Genomic DNA, 17,861 nt, shown 5'->3' with positions numbered 1-17,861 from the left:
TGGTCAGAGTATTTTTAAAAAATAAAAATAACAAGACGAAACAATAACGGATGGTTTGGTTTTGCCAGGTGAAACTATAATAGATGGTGTGGTTTCGGGCTAAATGAGAATAAATTCAAGTTGAGAGCAAAGCCAAAATCCTTCACGTTTGTCTTAGAAACTCGTTGTGTGAAACCAAGAGATTCCTAGAAATCACATTCAAAGAATTATTTTAATGTTTCCAATTATGTGGAACAATCTGAGCAGAGATTCCTGCATCCTAAGTTTCCGTGCAGCTTTTTCTCACTACTGTCAGTTCAGTAAAAACACATATATTCATATATTCTGCATTTAATCCTCGTCAGACGGTGTGTTTAGCGGGGCACACATGCATACAGTTGTGCACAATTTGCTCCAATTTACAGTTTAGCAGTGACAACTTTAGAAAGTGGTGTTGCCACCTAGTGATGAAATGTAACACAGCAGCTTGTCATCCAGTGTTGCAAGTAAGACGTTGATGGAGCGTGAAATTGTAAAACAAACGGAAGGATCAGTGAGCTTTATCTTATTTGGAGAAAACATAATCTTTATCCACAGCAGCAGGAGGCCAGGGTAGAGGTCTTCTCTTTCAAGCAGAGGCAAAGGATCAAGTTAAATCTGAACTGATCTTATAAAGGCTTTTTACACTCAGTTGCCAGTTTATTTGGTGGGTAAAACTAATGCGGTCTAATTCAGACAGTCCTGCGATAAATCTTACCTTCTTTAAGGTTATGATGTTCAGTTTTTTGTTGAAATTGTTTTAGAGAGCTGTTGATTCAACTGTATGGTTATTTTGAAGGATGTAGTTTGTGGTGCTGTTGAACTGTATTGTATTATACAGAGAGATTAGCAGTTAATTAGTGGATATAAATGGGGTGCACAAAAAAATAGAAACACCTGTGTAGTTAGGGCTGCGACTATCGATTATTTTCTTGATTAATCGATTAGTTGTTTGGTCTATAAAATGTAAGAAAATGGTGACAAATGTTTCCCAAAGCCCCAGATGACGTCCTCAAATGTCTTGTTTTGTCCACAACTCAAAGATATTCAGTTTACTGTCATAGAGGAGTAAAGAAACCAGAAAATATTCACATTTAAGAAGCTGGAATCAGAGAATTTGGACTGTTTTTTACTTATAAATTACTCAAACCAAATAATCGATTATCAGTCGATTAATTTAATAGTTGACAACAAATCGATTAATCCTTGCAGCTCTACACTGAGTGTATATATAGCTTGAAAATCAATTTACCTTGGCTCTAAAACTCATTTGAAAGATGTTTCATATTCAAACTTCTGTCCAAAAAGATCACAATCAGGTAGATTATTTCTTTATTGATATTTGTGTTATACAGTATATATATACCCGCCCACAGATATGATAAAAACAGACTTTTCATATCAGACTTTAAGAGTTCTTGCCCGGTTAGACTTAAAGACAACAGAATATTTCTTTTGTTATATCACCCAAACTTACACCTCTTCTGATACAGTATATATGAAATAGCTACATCACCATTTGTAGTATACACAGTACAGTTGATCTGATGTGAACACGCAGGACAGTACATTATATAACAGGCAACGTGTTATTTAAGTTACAGTAAGACAAAAAAATGGCATGGCGTTAAATGAACATGGCACATTTTGGTTTGACTGAAAAGGCTGTAACATAGTTGTGATCTGGAAAATAAATAATGATCCACATTGAAGAATGCAGAGAGTGGACAATCCATGGCCATATCAGGATATTTTAAATATGTCTGACCCCCATCATGTGTCGGACCACACTGACATACATCATAACCATTTGTAAGAACACAGATTTAACTGAATGAGCCTGATGAAATATCCTTACAGCGGGGTTTATCATCTAACAGGAGTGATAATGGAATGATCAAAAGTAAACCGTTTTTAAATCAGTGTCGTTTAGGTCACTACTATATGTGAAACACACAGGTGTGGATAAAAGGCTGTTTGTACAGTTATCAGTAAACTGTGTGAACAAGAAAATAAAGGAAACGTTCTGATGTCAGCGACAGACCCAGCGCTATGGAAACAGACATGCATGGATAACCTGTTCAAACTCACACCTCTGATGAGTGTGTGTGTGTGTGTGTGTGTTTAGAGCTCAGTTGTGAGCGGCCCTTTGCTCTGGATGAACCTCATGATGGACTGGACCACCTCCGATGTGGTGCCCTGACCCCCGATATCAGCTGTGTGCAACTGCAATAAAAACAAAACAAAAACAGGATGCTCACAAACGTGATTCAAAATTAATCAACTCAAGTTAAAAAACTCCAAATTCCAGATTTAAAATCGTCTTATTGTATTTGTATGAGTCTTTATATAGCGAGCATCGACCTGAAGGGGTTTATTTCGCAACTATGACCCGCTCTCTGAACATTATCCTGCTTATTACACAACTACTTACTTAAGAAATCAATTATTTGACACAAAAATGGTCCGCCATAGTCTGAGATCAGATATGTGTCCACAGCAACGGTCTGTTATTCATAGCAACGGTCTGCTATAAAGAAATAACAGACCGTAGAACGCCGTGATTGACCAATCAGAATTGAGTATTCAACAAAGCTGCATAATAAACATTTTTAAGTGTGTGTTTGCAAACCGTTTGGTAAATATAAAACACATTTCACATATCATTTCGCCTGCCAAAGCAGCGAGCAGGCTGCCGCCTTGGATGATAAGCAGATCAGCTTTTTAAATGAGCTCAAGCACCGTAAATTAATGTCAATGCCACACAATGTAAAATCAGATACCATACAGTGTAGCACTTCACAAGAGCTTTGTGACACTGAAAGGGCACGATGCTGCTTTGTGTGAATGTATTGTGATGCCCACTGGGAAGCAGGCCAGACCTGTCACCAGGGCATCTAAGTCTCTGTCACATAACAATGGCCTGATAGCTTTGTGGCACCGAGACAGGTGAGGGAAGACTTACCCTGGTTTCATTCATGGTGCCGAGGATTGCATTTCGGATCATAGTGGCGTAGTCATAAAGCCTGGAGAACATACAGGAGAAAGAGTTATTTATTTACTGGTATACCACAGTGACAACAGTACATCCTCAGATGGAACCACAGGAAGGTCAATCGTAACCCATCGGCTATCGGTCTGGCGACAGATAAGCATCTGGGGGCAAGGGACTATATTTCTGGGGTTCAGGTGTAGCCAGCAGATATCCGGGCCAGGACTTCCTTTTCCGTGCACTGCAAATTGTTTACAGTCTGATTAGCAACTTGAGGTGTGACACTGGGGTTTGAGTTGAGAGACGACGTGTACGACCGGATTGTTTCACAAGTAGCCAGTTTACAAGCTAATTTTAAACCAATAAAAAGTTAAATCATCGTCAAACAATAGCCGGTGGGTTCCCAGATTGCATTTTGGCCAATGCGTTTCGCCTCTTTTGCTCTCCACACGGACTGTTTACCTGCATTCAAACAAAGCCTGCTCGAACATGATTTGTCAGTACTACTCGGACTACAAACAGAAACCAGAACGCTTACGATGCCAAAATCTTGCCCCGTTGCCTACAGATTCTACATGTGGTTGCAGAATCTGTTGACAGAGATTAAAGCAAAGTATGTGCTGAAAATATTTCATCTGGAAAAGCTTACTTGAGGTGGTCCAGCATCATGCAGCCGGCTAGCAGCATGGCAGTGGGGTTAGCAATGTTCTTGCCTGCAATACTCTTCCCGGTGTTCCTTGTGGCCTGAGAGACCCAGAAAAATAAGATGAGAAAGAGACAAAATTCTGGGTCACAGACGTGATTCATGCATTTTCCATTCTTCAAAAAACAGAGGGGCCGGTGTCCCACTAAGCTGCCAAACACTCACCGTTTCAAAGACAGCATAGTCACGGCCGTAATTAGCCCCGGGCACGAGGCCAGGCCCTCCCACCAGGCCTGCACACACGTTGCTCACCACGTTCCCGTACAGATTGGGCATCACCATCACATCAAACTGCTGGGGATTGGACACCAACTAAAAACACAAACAAGGTGGTAGGTGATAGATATAGCAACATTTAGAAACTTTTCCAAACTAAGAGGTGTGTCATTTCCTCCTCTGTCACCTGCATGGTGGTGTTGTCCACGATCATGCTGTCAAATGTGATGTCTGGGTAATCAGAGGCCACTTCTCTGCAACACTGCAGGAACAAGCCATCGCCGAGCTTCCTGTTGGAGCAGAAAAGCCAAACTCAACATTTCCAGCACTAAGAAACTCACAACATTATGTAAGACTCAGCTGGCCAGAAAGATCCGGCATGATACATCTGCCTCAGAGTGACTCACATGATGTTAGCCTTGTGTACGGCAGTGACCCTGCTACGACCTTTCTCCTTGGCCAGTCGGAAGGCGTACTCGGCGATCCTGAGGGAATTGTTCCTGGTGATGATCTTGAGACTCTCCACTACTCCTGATACGCTCTAAAAGAAGAGAGGGAGTAGTTGGTGCTGTTAACTGTCTGAGACCCGCTTAGATCCATTTTTGTTTTTTTTTAGTGGGGACAGGGGGGTCTTTAGGGGGAGATAACAGATCAGCAGTAGATGTCACATAGAAGTGGTCTACATCATCTGAAAGCTGGGAACCTGAAGATTAATTTAAGGTGCAGCTCAGCACTGTGTGTAAAGGTCATTGTTTTTCACAACAGTGAGGTCAACTTTTAAAAAAATGGTCTCACCATGTGAAATGGTTACTATGGGGACTAACATCATCCCACATGAATACAATTGGGCTCATTAGATCCACAAGAGTCTCAGCTTTCCAGTCATACCCAATTTATGCAGTTCCAAGACTGTTTACGGACCCCAGTATGCAGAAACCCTTTTAGAATTGGCGAAAATAACACATTTATACTGCATGCATAAGACTGCATGGTTTTTGCCCCAAACTGCATGTGATTATCATAAAGTGGGCATGTCTGTAAAGAGGGGACTCGTGGGTACCCATAGAACCCATTTTCATTCACATATCTTCAGGTCAGAGGTCAAGGGACCCCTTTGAAAATGGCCATGCCAGTTTTTCCTAAATTCTGAGTGTTATTTAGCCTCCTTCCCAACAAGCTAACATCACATGGTTGGTACCAGTGGATTCCTTAAGTTTTCTAGTTTCATATGATACCAGTACCTTCACTCTAGCTCTATTTGTGAAGCAGCATGTATAACTGTGTAGAACTGACTCGGATCCTTCTGTGTAGAAGGTAACATCAAGCTATAACTGCACATCGCCTCCTTAAACCTTAATTTTAGGCTTGTGCAAATTTGATATCATTCTAAAAGTTTCATAAAGTTGGCAACTAAGAAACCACATCTAATGTGGATCTGTCATGCCTGACTGATCAAGTGTATCAGATCAATGTTTTTTCCCTTCGTAAACAAATGCTGTACTTTTAATAGTGCATGGGTAGTACCTCACTCTCATTTCACAAGCGAGTGAGAAGAGAAGAAGGTGGGCAGAAAGACAGACACAGAGAGGAAATAAGTCTTTAAAGGAGGGAGTGTAAGCGTGTGTTTCAGCCAGCAGTAGAATTGATTTGTGTTTCAGTCTGACCTCGTGCTCCAGACTGCTGTACTCTCCCTCCGTGTTCTCTCTGATTATCATGATGTCAATGTTCTTGTGGCGAGTCTGGACTCCAGGGAGCGACTGGCAGTGCATCACGTTGGCATACAGGTCTAAGCTTGTGCTGTTAATACACACATGGAACAAGAGAGAGGGGAGGGTGGGAGGGTCAGGAATAAACGATGGATCAAGTGACATTACCAGACATGAACGCACAAATCATGGAATGTAAGCCATCAGACAAAAGAGAGCCTATATCAAGGGAACTGAATATGTCATTAAAACTCTTACCGTAGGAGATTATTTCTGGATTTGACAGATGGCGCCATGGTGTGTTTGGTTTCTATGTTACCTATAGGGACAGTTAAGTAATATCATAGTTTAGTGTCATGGTCTTATTATAAACATATACATGCTTCTCACAGCTGTGACAGAAAACAAAAGAGCTTTGCTTGCCTTTGAGGGCAACTCCATTGCGGCGAATGGCAGTGATGGCGTTGTCGATATCCTCCTCAGTCTCCAGAGCAGAGTTGACTTCCACCACCTCAAAGTCCACCGGGACACAGCTGAACCTACAGCATGAATACAAAAATACACATGTTGAGGCAATACTCGCCAGTCTGTAGTCAACACTTCGAACAGGTTTTAGTTTAACCAACCTGAAAACCTCTCTGACATGACTGAGCAGCTCTGGACCGATTCCATCTCCAGGGATGAGGGTCACAGTGTGTCGGCCTCCATACTTTGCAGGAGGGGGCTGTAACATTGGCATTTTATACATTATTATAACTTAAAGGACAACACTGGTGGTTTTGCAAGTTTTAACCCAACTACAAATCACCTATATATATCAGCCCGTTTTCATTGCCAGGGCGTCAAATACCGAGGCCTTATCACGGCCATCGGCTTTCGATACCGCCACACAAGGCACCACTTAGCGCCGGTATGAAACGTATCGGGTGTTCCATTAACTACAGTGTAAACCAATTCGCAGCAATGGTAAGCGCTCTGAGAAACTGCGCCGGGAATGTGGTGATGTAGATTTAAGAGTGAAAGAGACACACAGGGCGGGTGGGAGGGGAGGTAAATGGGTCCAAACAAACACAAGGCTTTTACCCAAGAGACCGCCGTTTGTGTCCCGTGCATCACGTTACAATCAGCTGTTCGTTCGTGTCCCCTGTTGAAAACCTCAAGTTTAATTTTCACTGTACAAACGTAGTACTTTTAAAAGGGACTGTTTGTAACTTCTTACACGTATAAATCATTGCGGGTCGGTGTCCCATGCGCGCTCACATGTGGCTACGCTGTTCAGACAAGACTCCAACACAAACTGCACGGACGCACCAAAACCGCAAAGTTAGATCTAGTAAAGCCGGTCTTGCAAACAGTGTTGGCTGCGGTCGGAGCACGTGGGGGAGACTGTAGCTTTGGTCTCCAGGGCCAAAGTCTCTGCTGTACTCCGCTCCTCTGCCTGCTTGCCTTCACTCACACACCGCGCTCGTTCTCACTCACTCTTTTACTCCACTCTCATGTGCATGCGCGCACACTACACACAGAAATAACTGCTGCAGCTCCTCCAGCTTCGGTGAGAAATATTCTACGGTATTCAAAGCTTCGGGACAGCATGGCTGCCGCACAACTGTACACACACACACCTCTACTCATAACAAACAGCGATATCTGTCTGAGAATAACTAATAATAATTAATGTTAAATATGAATACTGTTGTGGGATTAGTTCTTATTTCTGGGGATATTTTGGGATTTATACTTTTTTATTACATACTTATATATTAAAAAACAAAGCATTTGAATACCAATTTGAAAGTTGATTACCATGGCAACGGTCTAAGCATTTGGGTCAGCCCTACTCGACACCTTCTTAAGATAGATGATCCATTACAGCTAACATTTAGTTGCTTGACAGTTGCGGAAAGAAAATGGCCTCAGCTGGCCATTGCATTCCACTCAATAACAATGCAATTTAACAAAAAATCATGTGGAGTAATTAGCCAATTCAAGCTTTTTTCAAATATATGAACATTTTCATACCCTAGTGAAATGGAGAAGGCTTTAGAAATCTGTAGTCAATGGGTTAGAAAATGCAAAATCACCAGTACAGTACAGCACCAAGGAGGTAGGCGTGTGAGGGTAATGTGAAGCAGTAAAAAGTTGTGTTATTTTGGGCTGGGCAATATATCAAATAAACCACGTCAGAGTCAGCTACTTACAATGTTGTCTGTCTGTTGTTGAAGGCGAACAGCAAGGAAAGGAGAAGAAAAAGAATTAGATAGTAGCAGTTTGATAGCCACATAAGAATCCAGGTAGTGAGTACAGATGTAGTATAACCTCTCCTCCTCCGAGAGGGTAGAAAAACAGGTAATTAGCACCCCAAGGTTACATTAAAGGTCCCATATTATAAAAAAGTGAGATTTTCATGTTTTTTTATTATAAAGCAGGCTTAAGTCCTATAAAAATACTGTGAAAGTATCAAAACACTCAATCCACAGGGAAATACACAGGGCCTGTATTCAGAAACTCTGCATTTGAAACAAGCCGTCAGGATTTCTGCCCATTCGTGATGTCACGAATATACAAAATATAGACCCTTCACAAAATGTTAAACGTAAACATTCTAAATGTGTCCCAGTTTATTTCCTGTTGCAGTGTATGTGAATGTCATCAGCTGAAAGGAAGTACACATGGAACCCAAGCTGTTGCCTAGCAACGCAATTCTGTTGCAATTCCGTCAAATTGCGCTATAACTGAGCGTTTGAGACGGAGGGTAATTACGGGCACATTTCGGCTGACAGTATGAGAAAAATAAAAGTGTTTTTGAAGATTACAGCATGTAAACATGCTCTAGCAGAAACACAAAATACAAGTATGAACCTGAAAATGAGCACGATATGGGACCTTTAAAACAGATATAAAAAGTGTGAACCCAAAACCATGTTGGAAATAAATAGTTTAATGAGTAGCAGCGATTGTTTTTTTTTTTATGGCTTTATAAGAACCATTATACATAAATCAAGTCTACTCATTCAAACAAGATTAGAAATCCAAAGAGACTGTCTGATTCACTCACAGTATGTGAGCTCTTGTTCCTGTGGCTTGTCAGAGTTGTTCCAAATACCTGAAATACAAAATAAAGAGAGATGGTTTAATGCACTGTTCATGAAGGCATTTTATTATCAGAGGGTCCAAGTTGTTTAGCAAAATATCAATGCAACCAACTCAACATCTGCAGTGCTGAACAGATGAGGAAGAAGACTGCTGTTATGATTTTAACCATATGACCTTGTGTCCAGATGAAATAGCAATACACTAATACGACTAGCATCCGGAGCCACACAACAACAACAACGTTCACAACCGATGTGTCTACAGCAACGTGTCTTAATCTTACTTTAACCGTGTTTCCAAGGCGTCCACCCCAGAAAGGATTAATGAGTTTAGACATGGAGAGCACAGCAGCACTGTGAACAGCCATCTTGATTTGTTGAAGCACTGCTCGCGCGAGCACGAGGAGGAGTTGTGCTCGCGCGTGCACGAGGAGGAGTTGTGCTCGCGCGAGTTTTTTTTTTTCTCAATGTAAATATTTATTTATTTTTTTAAAAAAAGAGTGGTAGCTTTTCGTGGTAATATAAGGAGGGGATGTTTGTGATTTACTCAACAATAAATAAAATTAAAAAAAAATTAAAACTACATTTTTTGGTCACGTGACGTCACTCTGCGCAGACTCCAATGGTGACGTACTATATCCGGAAGACAAGACTACATTGGGATAACCCGCATATTTTTCTTCCATGTTTGTTAAAAGCGGACTAACAAGACTTGTGTAAATGGTCGACTGGGGGGAATTGACTTCTCGCTGAAGGCTGATTTACACCAGAGGAGCGTCAATGAGGAAACAGCGTAAGAAATAGTCCTAAAGTCACCAGGTGGAGAGAGCAACAGCTCGTCTTTACTGTTCAGTACCTTTACTTACTAGCAAAGGTGAAGAGAAGAAGGCACGCCTGAAGCTTTGGACACACAGTAGGTAAGAGCTGTCGTTTCTCATTTTGTAAGTTCATATAAGTGATTGATTGTGTTGTCAGAGAGGATTATTTATGTGTTGTTGCCTCGTCTTCGCGATGGGTTCATGTCAAACGTCATCTCTGCTGAGCCATCGTGCATGGAAAGCTTTCTTTATTAAAGATGTCAAACTTTGAATGGAATGAACCCAAATTAAGTGTTATGATTTTATGGGTTAATTGTATTAATCACAAGTAGAGTTTTGATAAAAGAATACCCACTCTTTTCCTTCAAGAACTCTTTAAAGTTGCTTAAAAACAAAACAGTAGGCCTATATAATATGAAATTGTGTCATTACCTTTTGTGGAAACAAAAATAATTGCCTTTATTTTATTTTATTTTATTTTATTTGTTTATTTTGCCTCCTTTCGTTGCAATATAAGGAGGGAAAGTCGTGATTTAAAAAAAAAATATTACAAAAATAAAAACATTTATTTTTATTTAACTACCTTAATCACAAGTAGAGTTTTGATAAAAGAATACCCACTTTTTTCCTCCAAGAATTCTTTAAAGTTGCTTAAAAACAAAACAGTAGGCCTATACGCAATGCAATTGTGCCATTGCCTTTTGTTGAAAGAAAAATAATTTAAACTGCCTTTATTTTATTGTATTTGTTTATTTTGCCTCCTTTACTATACTTGTCCTCTCTACTTTAAACATATTTCCATTGTACCTTTTATTTACACTGTTTTAACAAAACAGTAGGCCTATACACAATGCAATTGTGTCATTGCCTTTTGTGGAAACAAAAATAATTTAAACTGCCTTTATTTTATTTTATTGTATTTGTTTATTTTGTCTCCTTTACTATACTTGTCCTCTCTACTTTAAACATATTTCCATTGTACCTTTTATTTACACTGTTTAAAATTTCTTCCCTTCAAAACATTTTAATTATCAAAGTTATGTACCTATTTTTCTTTTTCTTTTTTCAAATTCTCTGTGTAGGTCTATGCAACGGTGAATCATGAGATTAACAGGTTGGTTAAGGATTTTAGTACATTTTAGAACAGTACGCTCCAAGTGGGAACTTGTTGTACCTCATGCTAATTTCATGTGTAGTGCCTGAACTGGTTCTGTTTTCTTGACAGGGCCCCTTAGAGCTGTGGCTGTGCTGCTGTTGGTGGGGCTCACCTGGCTGCTGGCAAACACCTTGTTTGGAGGGGAAAGTGGTTCATCTGTACGCCATTTCTTCACCGGTGAGAGAAGTAGCTTTTAAAATGATTAATTGATGGACAGAAAATTAGTTGAGAACAATTTATTAAAAAAAAAGGCCAACATTAAATGGTTCTAGCTGCTAAAATGTGAGGATTTGGGGAGTTGCTCTGTTGCCTGAAAATGTAGTATCTTTGGGTTTTGTACTGTTGTCATCACCACAGGCTCTGGGCAAAGGTGATGAGCATTTTTCACTATTTTCTGAGATTGTAGTGACTAATTGATAAAGAAAATCATTGCTAGTAGCAACCCTAAAGACAAGTTATAAGCATTGACGCATGTGTGATGATAACATGATCAAGAAAAGCCTTTCTGATATGAGATTAGTTCATTTAAATGTGAACATTTTGTATTTTTTTCAGGTGCAAGTGAGAAACCAACACCTGGTAAGTAAAATAAACTGTATAATCTGCCAATTTTATGAGTATTCTTCCCGTCAAGCATGATCATGATACTTTGTGTCTTCATCACCATTTACTAATGTATCCTATATTTTAGCTGAAACGCGCCCTCGAAGGTATAAATGTGGACTTTCGGCTCCCTGTCCCCCAAAACATTTGGCTTTCCGCCTGGTGTCTGGTGCTGCCAACGTCATCGGACCCAAAATCTGCCTGGAGGACAAGATGTGAGATTCAGTGCTTATCTTTTCTGTACATCTTTGTATTTGTCTCCCCTACGGTCCGTCTCTCTGTCTCTTTTTTTTTTTTTTTGGTTTCACACTCTGTTCTTTTTTTTTCTTCTGTGCTGTCATAACCAGGCCTCCAAGCCTGTCTGGGGAGCTGAATGCAAGTATTCTTTCAGTCTGTCTGTCCCCCATTTCTTTGTTTTTGTCTGTAGTCTTGTTTCTTAATAGATTTGTTGCCAGGCAGCGTGTATAAGAGTGTAGAATAATGTGTTCAATACAAGGAAGTGTTCTCCTTCAGCTCGTGTTTCAACCCTTTTGTCTTTCTGTCTCACAGGTTAGTGAGCAGTGTGAAGAACAATGTTGGCAGAGGCCTGAACATAGCTTTGGTGAATGGTAAGAGACCCCTCCTCCACATTTATTTCTTTTAATCTTACTGTGAAGCATTAATATTTTAAGCTGCTGTTAACTGTGTTATTATAACATCTGACTGGTGTTTCTTTACTCCAGGGGTGACAGGAGAGCTAATGGACACAAAGAACTTTGATACGTGGGCAGGAGGTAATGCAAACCAGACACTAATGTATAATATATGTTTCACATCTGGTACATATGGCTCAGCACCAGCATGCTATAAACCACAGTTAATGGCTCATCTGACGTTCGTTCTTTCTCAGATATTTCGGACCTGTTGAAGTATCTCCGGCCGCTCCATGAAGGAACTCTGGTGTTTGTGGCTTCCTTTGATGATGCAGCTACAAAGTAAGAATCCATGATGTGCGATCAGTTCCAGTCCAACACCCCCATAGATATAAAACAGTATATATATATATATATATATATATATATATATATATATATATATATATATATATATATATATATATATATGAAACTGTTTTATATCCATGAAAACCCCTCTCTTTTCTCCTTAGATCCACCGCGAAGCAATTTTCACAGATAAATTGTCGGCTGAAGCTTAAGGATATTTCATGTTAGAACTTGGAAAATGTTTTGTAGAGTAAAATAATCACGTGGAACTGCTATAGAGAATAGAATTTGTATAGCTTTACAACAGCAGAACCAATGTCCAACCAGTTTTTAAAAAAAAAAAACAACTGATGCCTATCAGTTCAACTTTACAGTCAAATTCATCATTATACACTCCACTTGTATAAAAATAATAAATTAATTAATTTATTCAAACATCTTCAAAAACTCACATAATAAAGAATATAGCATTAAAGTGCAGAACAATTGGCCACGACTTAGAGTAGGTATACCAGCCATCAGTTAATAATGCCACATTAGGAGTCACTTGCTTAAAGGGTAACTTTGGTATTTTTCAACCTGCACTCTATTTTCCCACGTTTTTGTGTCTAACTGACTAATAGGGACAATTATTATTATTATTATTATTTTTTTTTAATTGGTCCTATGTTGAGTAAGAGCGCTATAGATGGCTTGTGGGCTGCAATATGGTGCTATTGGGGCAAGCTGGTACCGTCATTTAAGTCCCCCTAAAATGTGCAACAACATTATGGAAAGAGTCTCGCTCAAGGAGAAGTCTCGTTGTGAAATCTGGCGAGGTGACGTGTTGCCACAAGACAATGGTGGAATAGTGGAATACATCCATGGTGGAAACGTTTGTTGTGTTGGAGAATAGAAAGCTTGGCTTAGTGTTATCTAAAAGATTTTCAATGTCATGGCTGAATATTTGGATAATTTCGACAACGTGTAAGAGGCCTTTTAATTTGATGGCCGCTTGTATTTATTTGAGCCAGAGTATATGAATATTCAGATTTCACAAAGAGACTTCTCCCTGAGCGGGACTTGGACACAATAACAAACAGACCAGATCAAGCGAAACGTAAGAAAAATGTTTTATTTCTCTGTAGGGTCCTTTCTATAATGTTGTCAGACACTTATAATAACAATCTGAACCGTCAGTGGCAAAAACAATCTCTCAATACTGGACCAATTTCAGAAATTGTTTCCTTCATCAGTCACTTAGACACAAAAACATGGGAAAATAAGAAGAAGTTAGAAGAAGAAGTTACCCTTTAACAAAGTGCTACAAAAATAATGTGCAAATTTGCATTTTGGACGCTGTGAAAGAGCAAAAGCTTCAGTTGTCACTGAAGGAGGTGAGCAGAGCAGTCAAAATGCCCCGTGGGTAATGATGATGGGCCCTCGTGGTGTCATAGGGAATCAAGATTTTATTTTTAATATTGCATTTAAATCTGGTGGATGATTCATTTGTTATTGATGCCTTTCGGTGTAGCAAAATGAGCATGATAAATCCCTCCGTTACCCTCAAAAGGCCTTGTGGCTAACAAACACTTCAGGGTTGTAAGTGACTCTGAGACCGTGTTAAAGCCCAGAAGGAGCCCACTGAGAAATGGAACTGGCCTGCATTTAATTTCAATAAACTTTAACAGAGGTTATTTTAACTCGTAAGCCTCTTATTCAGCAGAACAGCCAACCCACTTAATAAATATTAATCCTCATTTCCGGTTGACAGGCTGAACGACGAGTCTCGACGGCTGTTTGAGGAGCTCGGGAGCACGGCAGTGAAGGAGCTGGCCTTCAGAGACAGCTGGGTGTTTGTTGGAGCCAAGGGCATCGAGAATAAGAGTCCCTTTGAGCAGGTATGTTACTATCAATGCTGAACAGAGGCTGAAAGGGTACAAATCAACGGCTCCTTTGATGTGATGCTGATTTGCCTACAGTTAACTGCTTATAGATGTCAGAAAAAATAAGTCCTCCCTGTGTCATCGTTTAAAGTACAATACACAATGACTCACCAGTTAATATCATAAAGATTAGTAATTTCACATACTGTTTTAGCGTACTGAATTCCATTTCAGTATGGAATTTCGTACGCAACCATACACTACAACAGGAAATAAACTTGGGTAACATTTGGAATATTTTAGGTTTACAACTGTGAAATGTATCGCAATAGACTAAATCTAACATATTGCTATATTAAATAGCCATCCCACCTCTAAATGTGACAACACATGACGAATGGGAATGCTTCCAGACTTGTACACCTGTTTATATTTGCAGTTACATGGTAATGTATGCAGTTAAAAACAGGCTTTTGTGCAAACTAACAGTGACAGTTGGTGAATCCCATCCTGATCCCAGTCTGTTTTGTTGACACTGGGACTGTGCATTGACAAGAATCTGGCGATACGATACGTATCACGATACAGGGGTTACGACTCAATATATTGTGATACTCTAAGCAAGGCAATATATTGTGAATTTTTTAAAAACAAATTTTTGGAAAGCTGTCATAGTATAAAGAACACACCACCATATGCATCAAATCTGAGTTAAGAAAATGCATTTGTATTTATCACAATCCCTGTAACATCGAACATTCGAGCACTACTTTGAGAGGGCACATCTCTTTGCAAATGAAATAAAGTATCGACTGAGTTAATCTTTGCATGTAAACTCTTAATTAAAAATCAATACAATGTTTTTGAGATTCAATATAGTCTCACAAAATATAATATTGTGATACTCAATATTTTTTTGACATCAGTTCTTTTGACCCATGGTCGTTCCCATTAGCGCATGAAGAACAGTAAGAGCAGCAACAAGTATGAAGGTTGGCCTGAGTCTCTGGAGATGGATGGCTGTATTCCTCTGCGGCCGCCCCTGGAAGGATAATACCGCCTGGTACTCCCTCACATACTGGAGTGGCAGCAGCGGATCCAAATAAACGCTAAAAAATCCAGAACGGCTGAATGACTGAAAACCACCCAAGATCTGGGCATTTCATTTCCCCTCTCGTGGCAGAGGCATGAGTTGACTGCAAAGATTGCTGGGACTTGATTATATTTAAAATTGCTGGAACTTATAGAGGATTTGTGCATTAAGCTTTGTGAGACACTTTTGAGCCGAGATAATGTTGTAGGAACAAGGAAAACGTTTGTGTCAGGTTACAAGAAACTTGAGAGGCCAAATGTTTGATGACCAAAGTGTAACAGCGACTAGTGAATGAATGCAGCTGGAGTAGGTCTTCCAAAGCCATTGTAGGAAACGGACATATTTCCTCTCTGCTAGCCTGTCTGTCTGTCTGGTGTCACGACATTTGATCTTCAGCAGGCAGAAGAAACACATAACCGGAAACCTAATCCACGTCGGCATAAGAAAATCAAGTGAGGCACACTAGTAGTTTAAATGTCCTACTAAGCAACAGGTATGTGGGCAGATTTTATATTTAAATCCGTTAATATATTTTCATCCTGTGATACATATTTCAGTGATAATGTTATGCCTAGCGTTAGCTGCCATTGTTTCCTTAGAACTTGATGCACTGCAGTTATTGCTTGCCACGTGTTTACAGATTTCTTCAGCCAAACTTGGCCTAGGTCATTTTCCTCTGATATAACTATTTATTTTAATACTTCATTAGGAGACACAACAGATTCATAATGTGGGTTAATCATGACGCCGCCCGCCCGTAGTTTTAATGAAGCATCATCCAAGTGTGTGTTTTGTTTAAACATAAATGTGTGATTGTGTATGTCGTTTTTTAAATAATGTTTAACGTTTATCTGCATCATTGAAACCTAACAATGAAGGAAATGTATAGAAATAAAAATATTATTTTACATGTATGTAAGTCAATTTTAGCTGCCTTTGTCTGAATTATATTATCTCTAAGTGTAGAGATTTTTCTACAAAGCATCACAGTCTGTCTTTATATTGTGACTATAATGCTGATGAATAAAATTGTCTGAATATTTATTCTGTTGTTTTTTTTCTCCTTTGGGTCCTGAGTGGTCTTGAATTAACTGATATACTTAAAGAAATTCACCAGAGGGCGACAAAAGTCTCTCTGGGGTTACTAGGTTCATTCTGCTCAAGGCATTTGTTTCACTAAGCAGCAGATGCCGTGATGGTGATAATAAACCCCGCAGACTGGATATAGAACAGTTCAGGTTTGACTGTTAATTCAGTGACAACACAAAATTATACCACACCTTAAATCTGTAGGCTGTAACATAATAATAACATAAAAACACCATCAATTTCATTGTTCCATTGGGATGTGCTATGGAGCCTTCACGTGTCGTTAGAAAAATCGTAATTTCGAGCTGTAGCCTATATTTACTGATGAGTTCATTGTTCTCAAGGACTGTGGGTTATGTGATGTTCAAAGGGAGGGGCACGAGCATTACCGAGGTAGAATAATGATGTACTTTAACACTAATATTATATATTTACTCCTTTTTAGCTCTCTTTGTCACAATTAACGTTTAAGATAATGTTCACACATTATTTCACTCTTGGGAATTTAAGAGTCACAGCATAAAAACTAAATTATTTGCACATTATGAGCATTTAATACAAATAGAGGTACTAAATAGTCTCTTTTGTCCAAAAAGGGTAATATTTTATTTAACAGACTCCACATGTCTCACAAGAAAAAACACAAAACAAATATAAAAACTAAGATAAAAAAAATACAGTGAACATATAGTCATATACAAATCCATACCCCTATATGTCCAGACATAAAGCCTACTTACACGTACTCACCAGCGGTGGAAAGTAACCTAATACACTGACACAAGTAATGTACTCAAGTAAAAATCTTGAGGTACTTTACTTGAGTATTTCTATTCCACTTTACACTTATACTGCTCTACATTTCAGAGCGTAATTATTGTACTTTTTCCACTTCCTTTTAATATGACTAGCTTAGACAATATGATGCAATGTTACAGAATAAAATACAGTATATCAAATATTTAAAATAGAATAGAATAGAATAACACGTACAGGGTTAATGTTCTGCATTGAATACTTCTTTAGATTTGAAATGCAGGGCTTTTATTTGTACCAGAGTATTTTTTACATTGTTGTATTTTGACTTTGACACAGTAGCAATTAGTGGTGGAAGAAGTACTCAGATCTTTTGCTTAAATAAAAGTAGCAATACTACAGTGTAAAAATACTCAGTTGCAAGTAAAAGTCCTATATTCAAAATACTTACTTTATTTACTTAAGTAAAAGTACAAAAGTATTAGCATCAAACTTTACTTAAAGTACCAAAAGTAGAGTTTGTAAAAGTATTCATTATGCAGAAATGCCCATTTCAGCATCATATTACTAGATTATAATTAGTGATGCAGTTATGTATTCATCAATTAAATGTTGGTAAATTAACATTCTATTTATTTGTATTATTTGTATTATATTTAAATTTACTGTTTTTGTTTTATTTAATATGGTTTCCTTTTTCAAAAAAATATATTTACGAAATTATTAGTTGATTTATACTTTATATTATTGATCTGCAAATGAATTAAAGCT

The 17,861-nt window shown here is 38.8% G+C and overlaps 2 protein-coding genes and 1 long non-coding RNA gene across 6 annotated transcripts in view; 2 read left to right on the top strand and 1 right to left on the bottom strand.

Annotated features, from left to right (window-relative positions):
• The window catches only part of LOC119490573, an 839,978-nt gene that overhangs the window by 162,549 nt on the left and 659,568 nt on the right, over positions 1-17,861 (top strand). The window lies entirely within an intron of this gene.
• Positions 1,334-9,168, bottom strand: idh3g (isocitrate dehydrogenase (NAD(+)) 3 non-catalytic subunit gamma). 2 transcript variants are annotated; one of them, XM_037774053.1, is made up of 13 exons: positions 9,012-9,167; positions 8,691-8,738; positions 7,834-7,845; positions 6,262-6,359; positions 6,059-6,174; positions 5,894-5,954; positions 5,594-5,726; positions 4,337-4,470; positions 4,117-4,219; positions 3,879-4,025; positions 3,660-3,754; positions 2,984-3,044; positions 1,334-2,244 (listed from the first exon to the last, which is right to left on the bottom strand). In XM_037774053.1, exons 1-13 carry the CDS (start codon positions 9,093-9,095, stop codon positions 2,143-2,145), a joined length of 1,194 nt encoding a protein of 397 aa, XP_037629981.1. In that variant the 5' UTR covers positions 9,096-9,167; the 3' UTR covers positions 1,334-2,142. The 2 variants fall into 2 exon arrangements, with proteins under 2 accessions (XP_037629981.1, XP_037629983.1); XM_037774055.1 differs by lacking the exon at positions 7,834-7,845 and having other exon boundaries at positions 9,012-9,168.
• fam3a (FAM3 metabolism regulating signaling molecule A) lies at positions 9,341-16,289 on the top strand. 3 transcript variants are annotated; one of them, XM_037774063.1, is made up of 10 exons: positions 9,341-9,644; positions 10,628-10,659; positions 10,771-10,878; positions 11,257-11,280; positions 11,393-11,519; positions 11,854-11,912; positions 12,027-12,077; positions 12,194-12,278; positions 14,041-14,167; positions 15,117-16,289. In XM_037774063.1, exons 2-10 carry the CDS (start codon positions 10,647-10,649, stop codon positions 15,204-15,206), a joined length of 684 nt encoding a protein of 227 aa, XP_037629991.1. In that variant the 5' UTR covers positions 9,341-9,644; positions 10,628-10,646; the 3' UTR covers positions 15,207-16,289. The 3 variants fall into 3 exon arrangements, with proteins under 3 accessions (XP_037629991.1, XP_037629992.1, XP_037629989.1); XM_037774064.1 differs by having other exon boundaries at positions 9,342-9,644; positions 15,079-15,214; XM_037774061.1 differs by having other exon boundaries at positions 9,343-9,644; positions 15,108-16,289.

Source organism: Sebastes umbrosus, chromosome 6 (assembly GCF_015220745.1).
Source record: "Sebastes umbrosus isolate fSebUmb1 chromosome 6, fSebUmb1.pri, whole genome shotgun sequence".
In the NCBI taxonomy this organism is placed as follows: domain Eukaryota; kingdom Metazoa; phylum Chordata; class Actinopteri; order Perciformes; family Sebastidae; genus Sebastes; species Sebastes umbrosus.
This window is presented reverse-complemented; position numbering and strand designations above follow the sequence as displayed.

Excerpts from the sequence above, each read along its gene's own strand:
- fam3a (XM_037774061.1), top strand. Across the intron at positions 11,520-11,853 it reads ATCTGCCTGGAGGACAAGAT|GTTAGTGAGCAGTGTGAAGA; the intron begins GTGAGATTCAGT and ends TCTGTCTCACAG. Across the intron at positions 12,078-12,193 it reads CTTTGATACGTGGGCAGGAG|ATATTTCGGACCTGTTGAAG; the intron begins GTAATGCAAACC and ends GTTCTTTCTCAG.
- idh3g (XM_037774053.1), bottom strand. The coding sequence starts at position 9,095 with ATGGCTGTTCACAGTGCTGCTGTGCTCTCCATGTCTAAACTCATTAAT. Across the intron at positions 6,175-6,261 it reads CATGTCAGAGAGGTTTTCAG|GTTCAGCTGTGTCCCGGTGG; the intron begins GTTGGTTAAACT and ends TTCATGCTGTAG. Across the intron at positions 3,755-3,878 it reads ACTATGCTGTCTTTGAAACG|GCCACAAGGAACACCGGGAA; the intron begins GTGAGTGTTTGG and ends TGGGTCTCTCAG.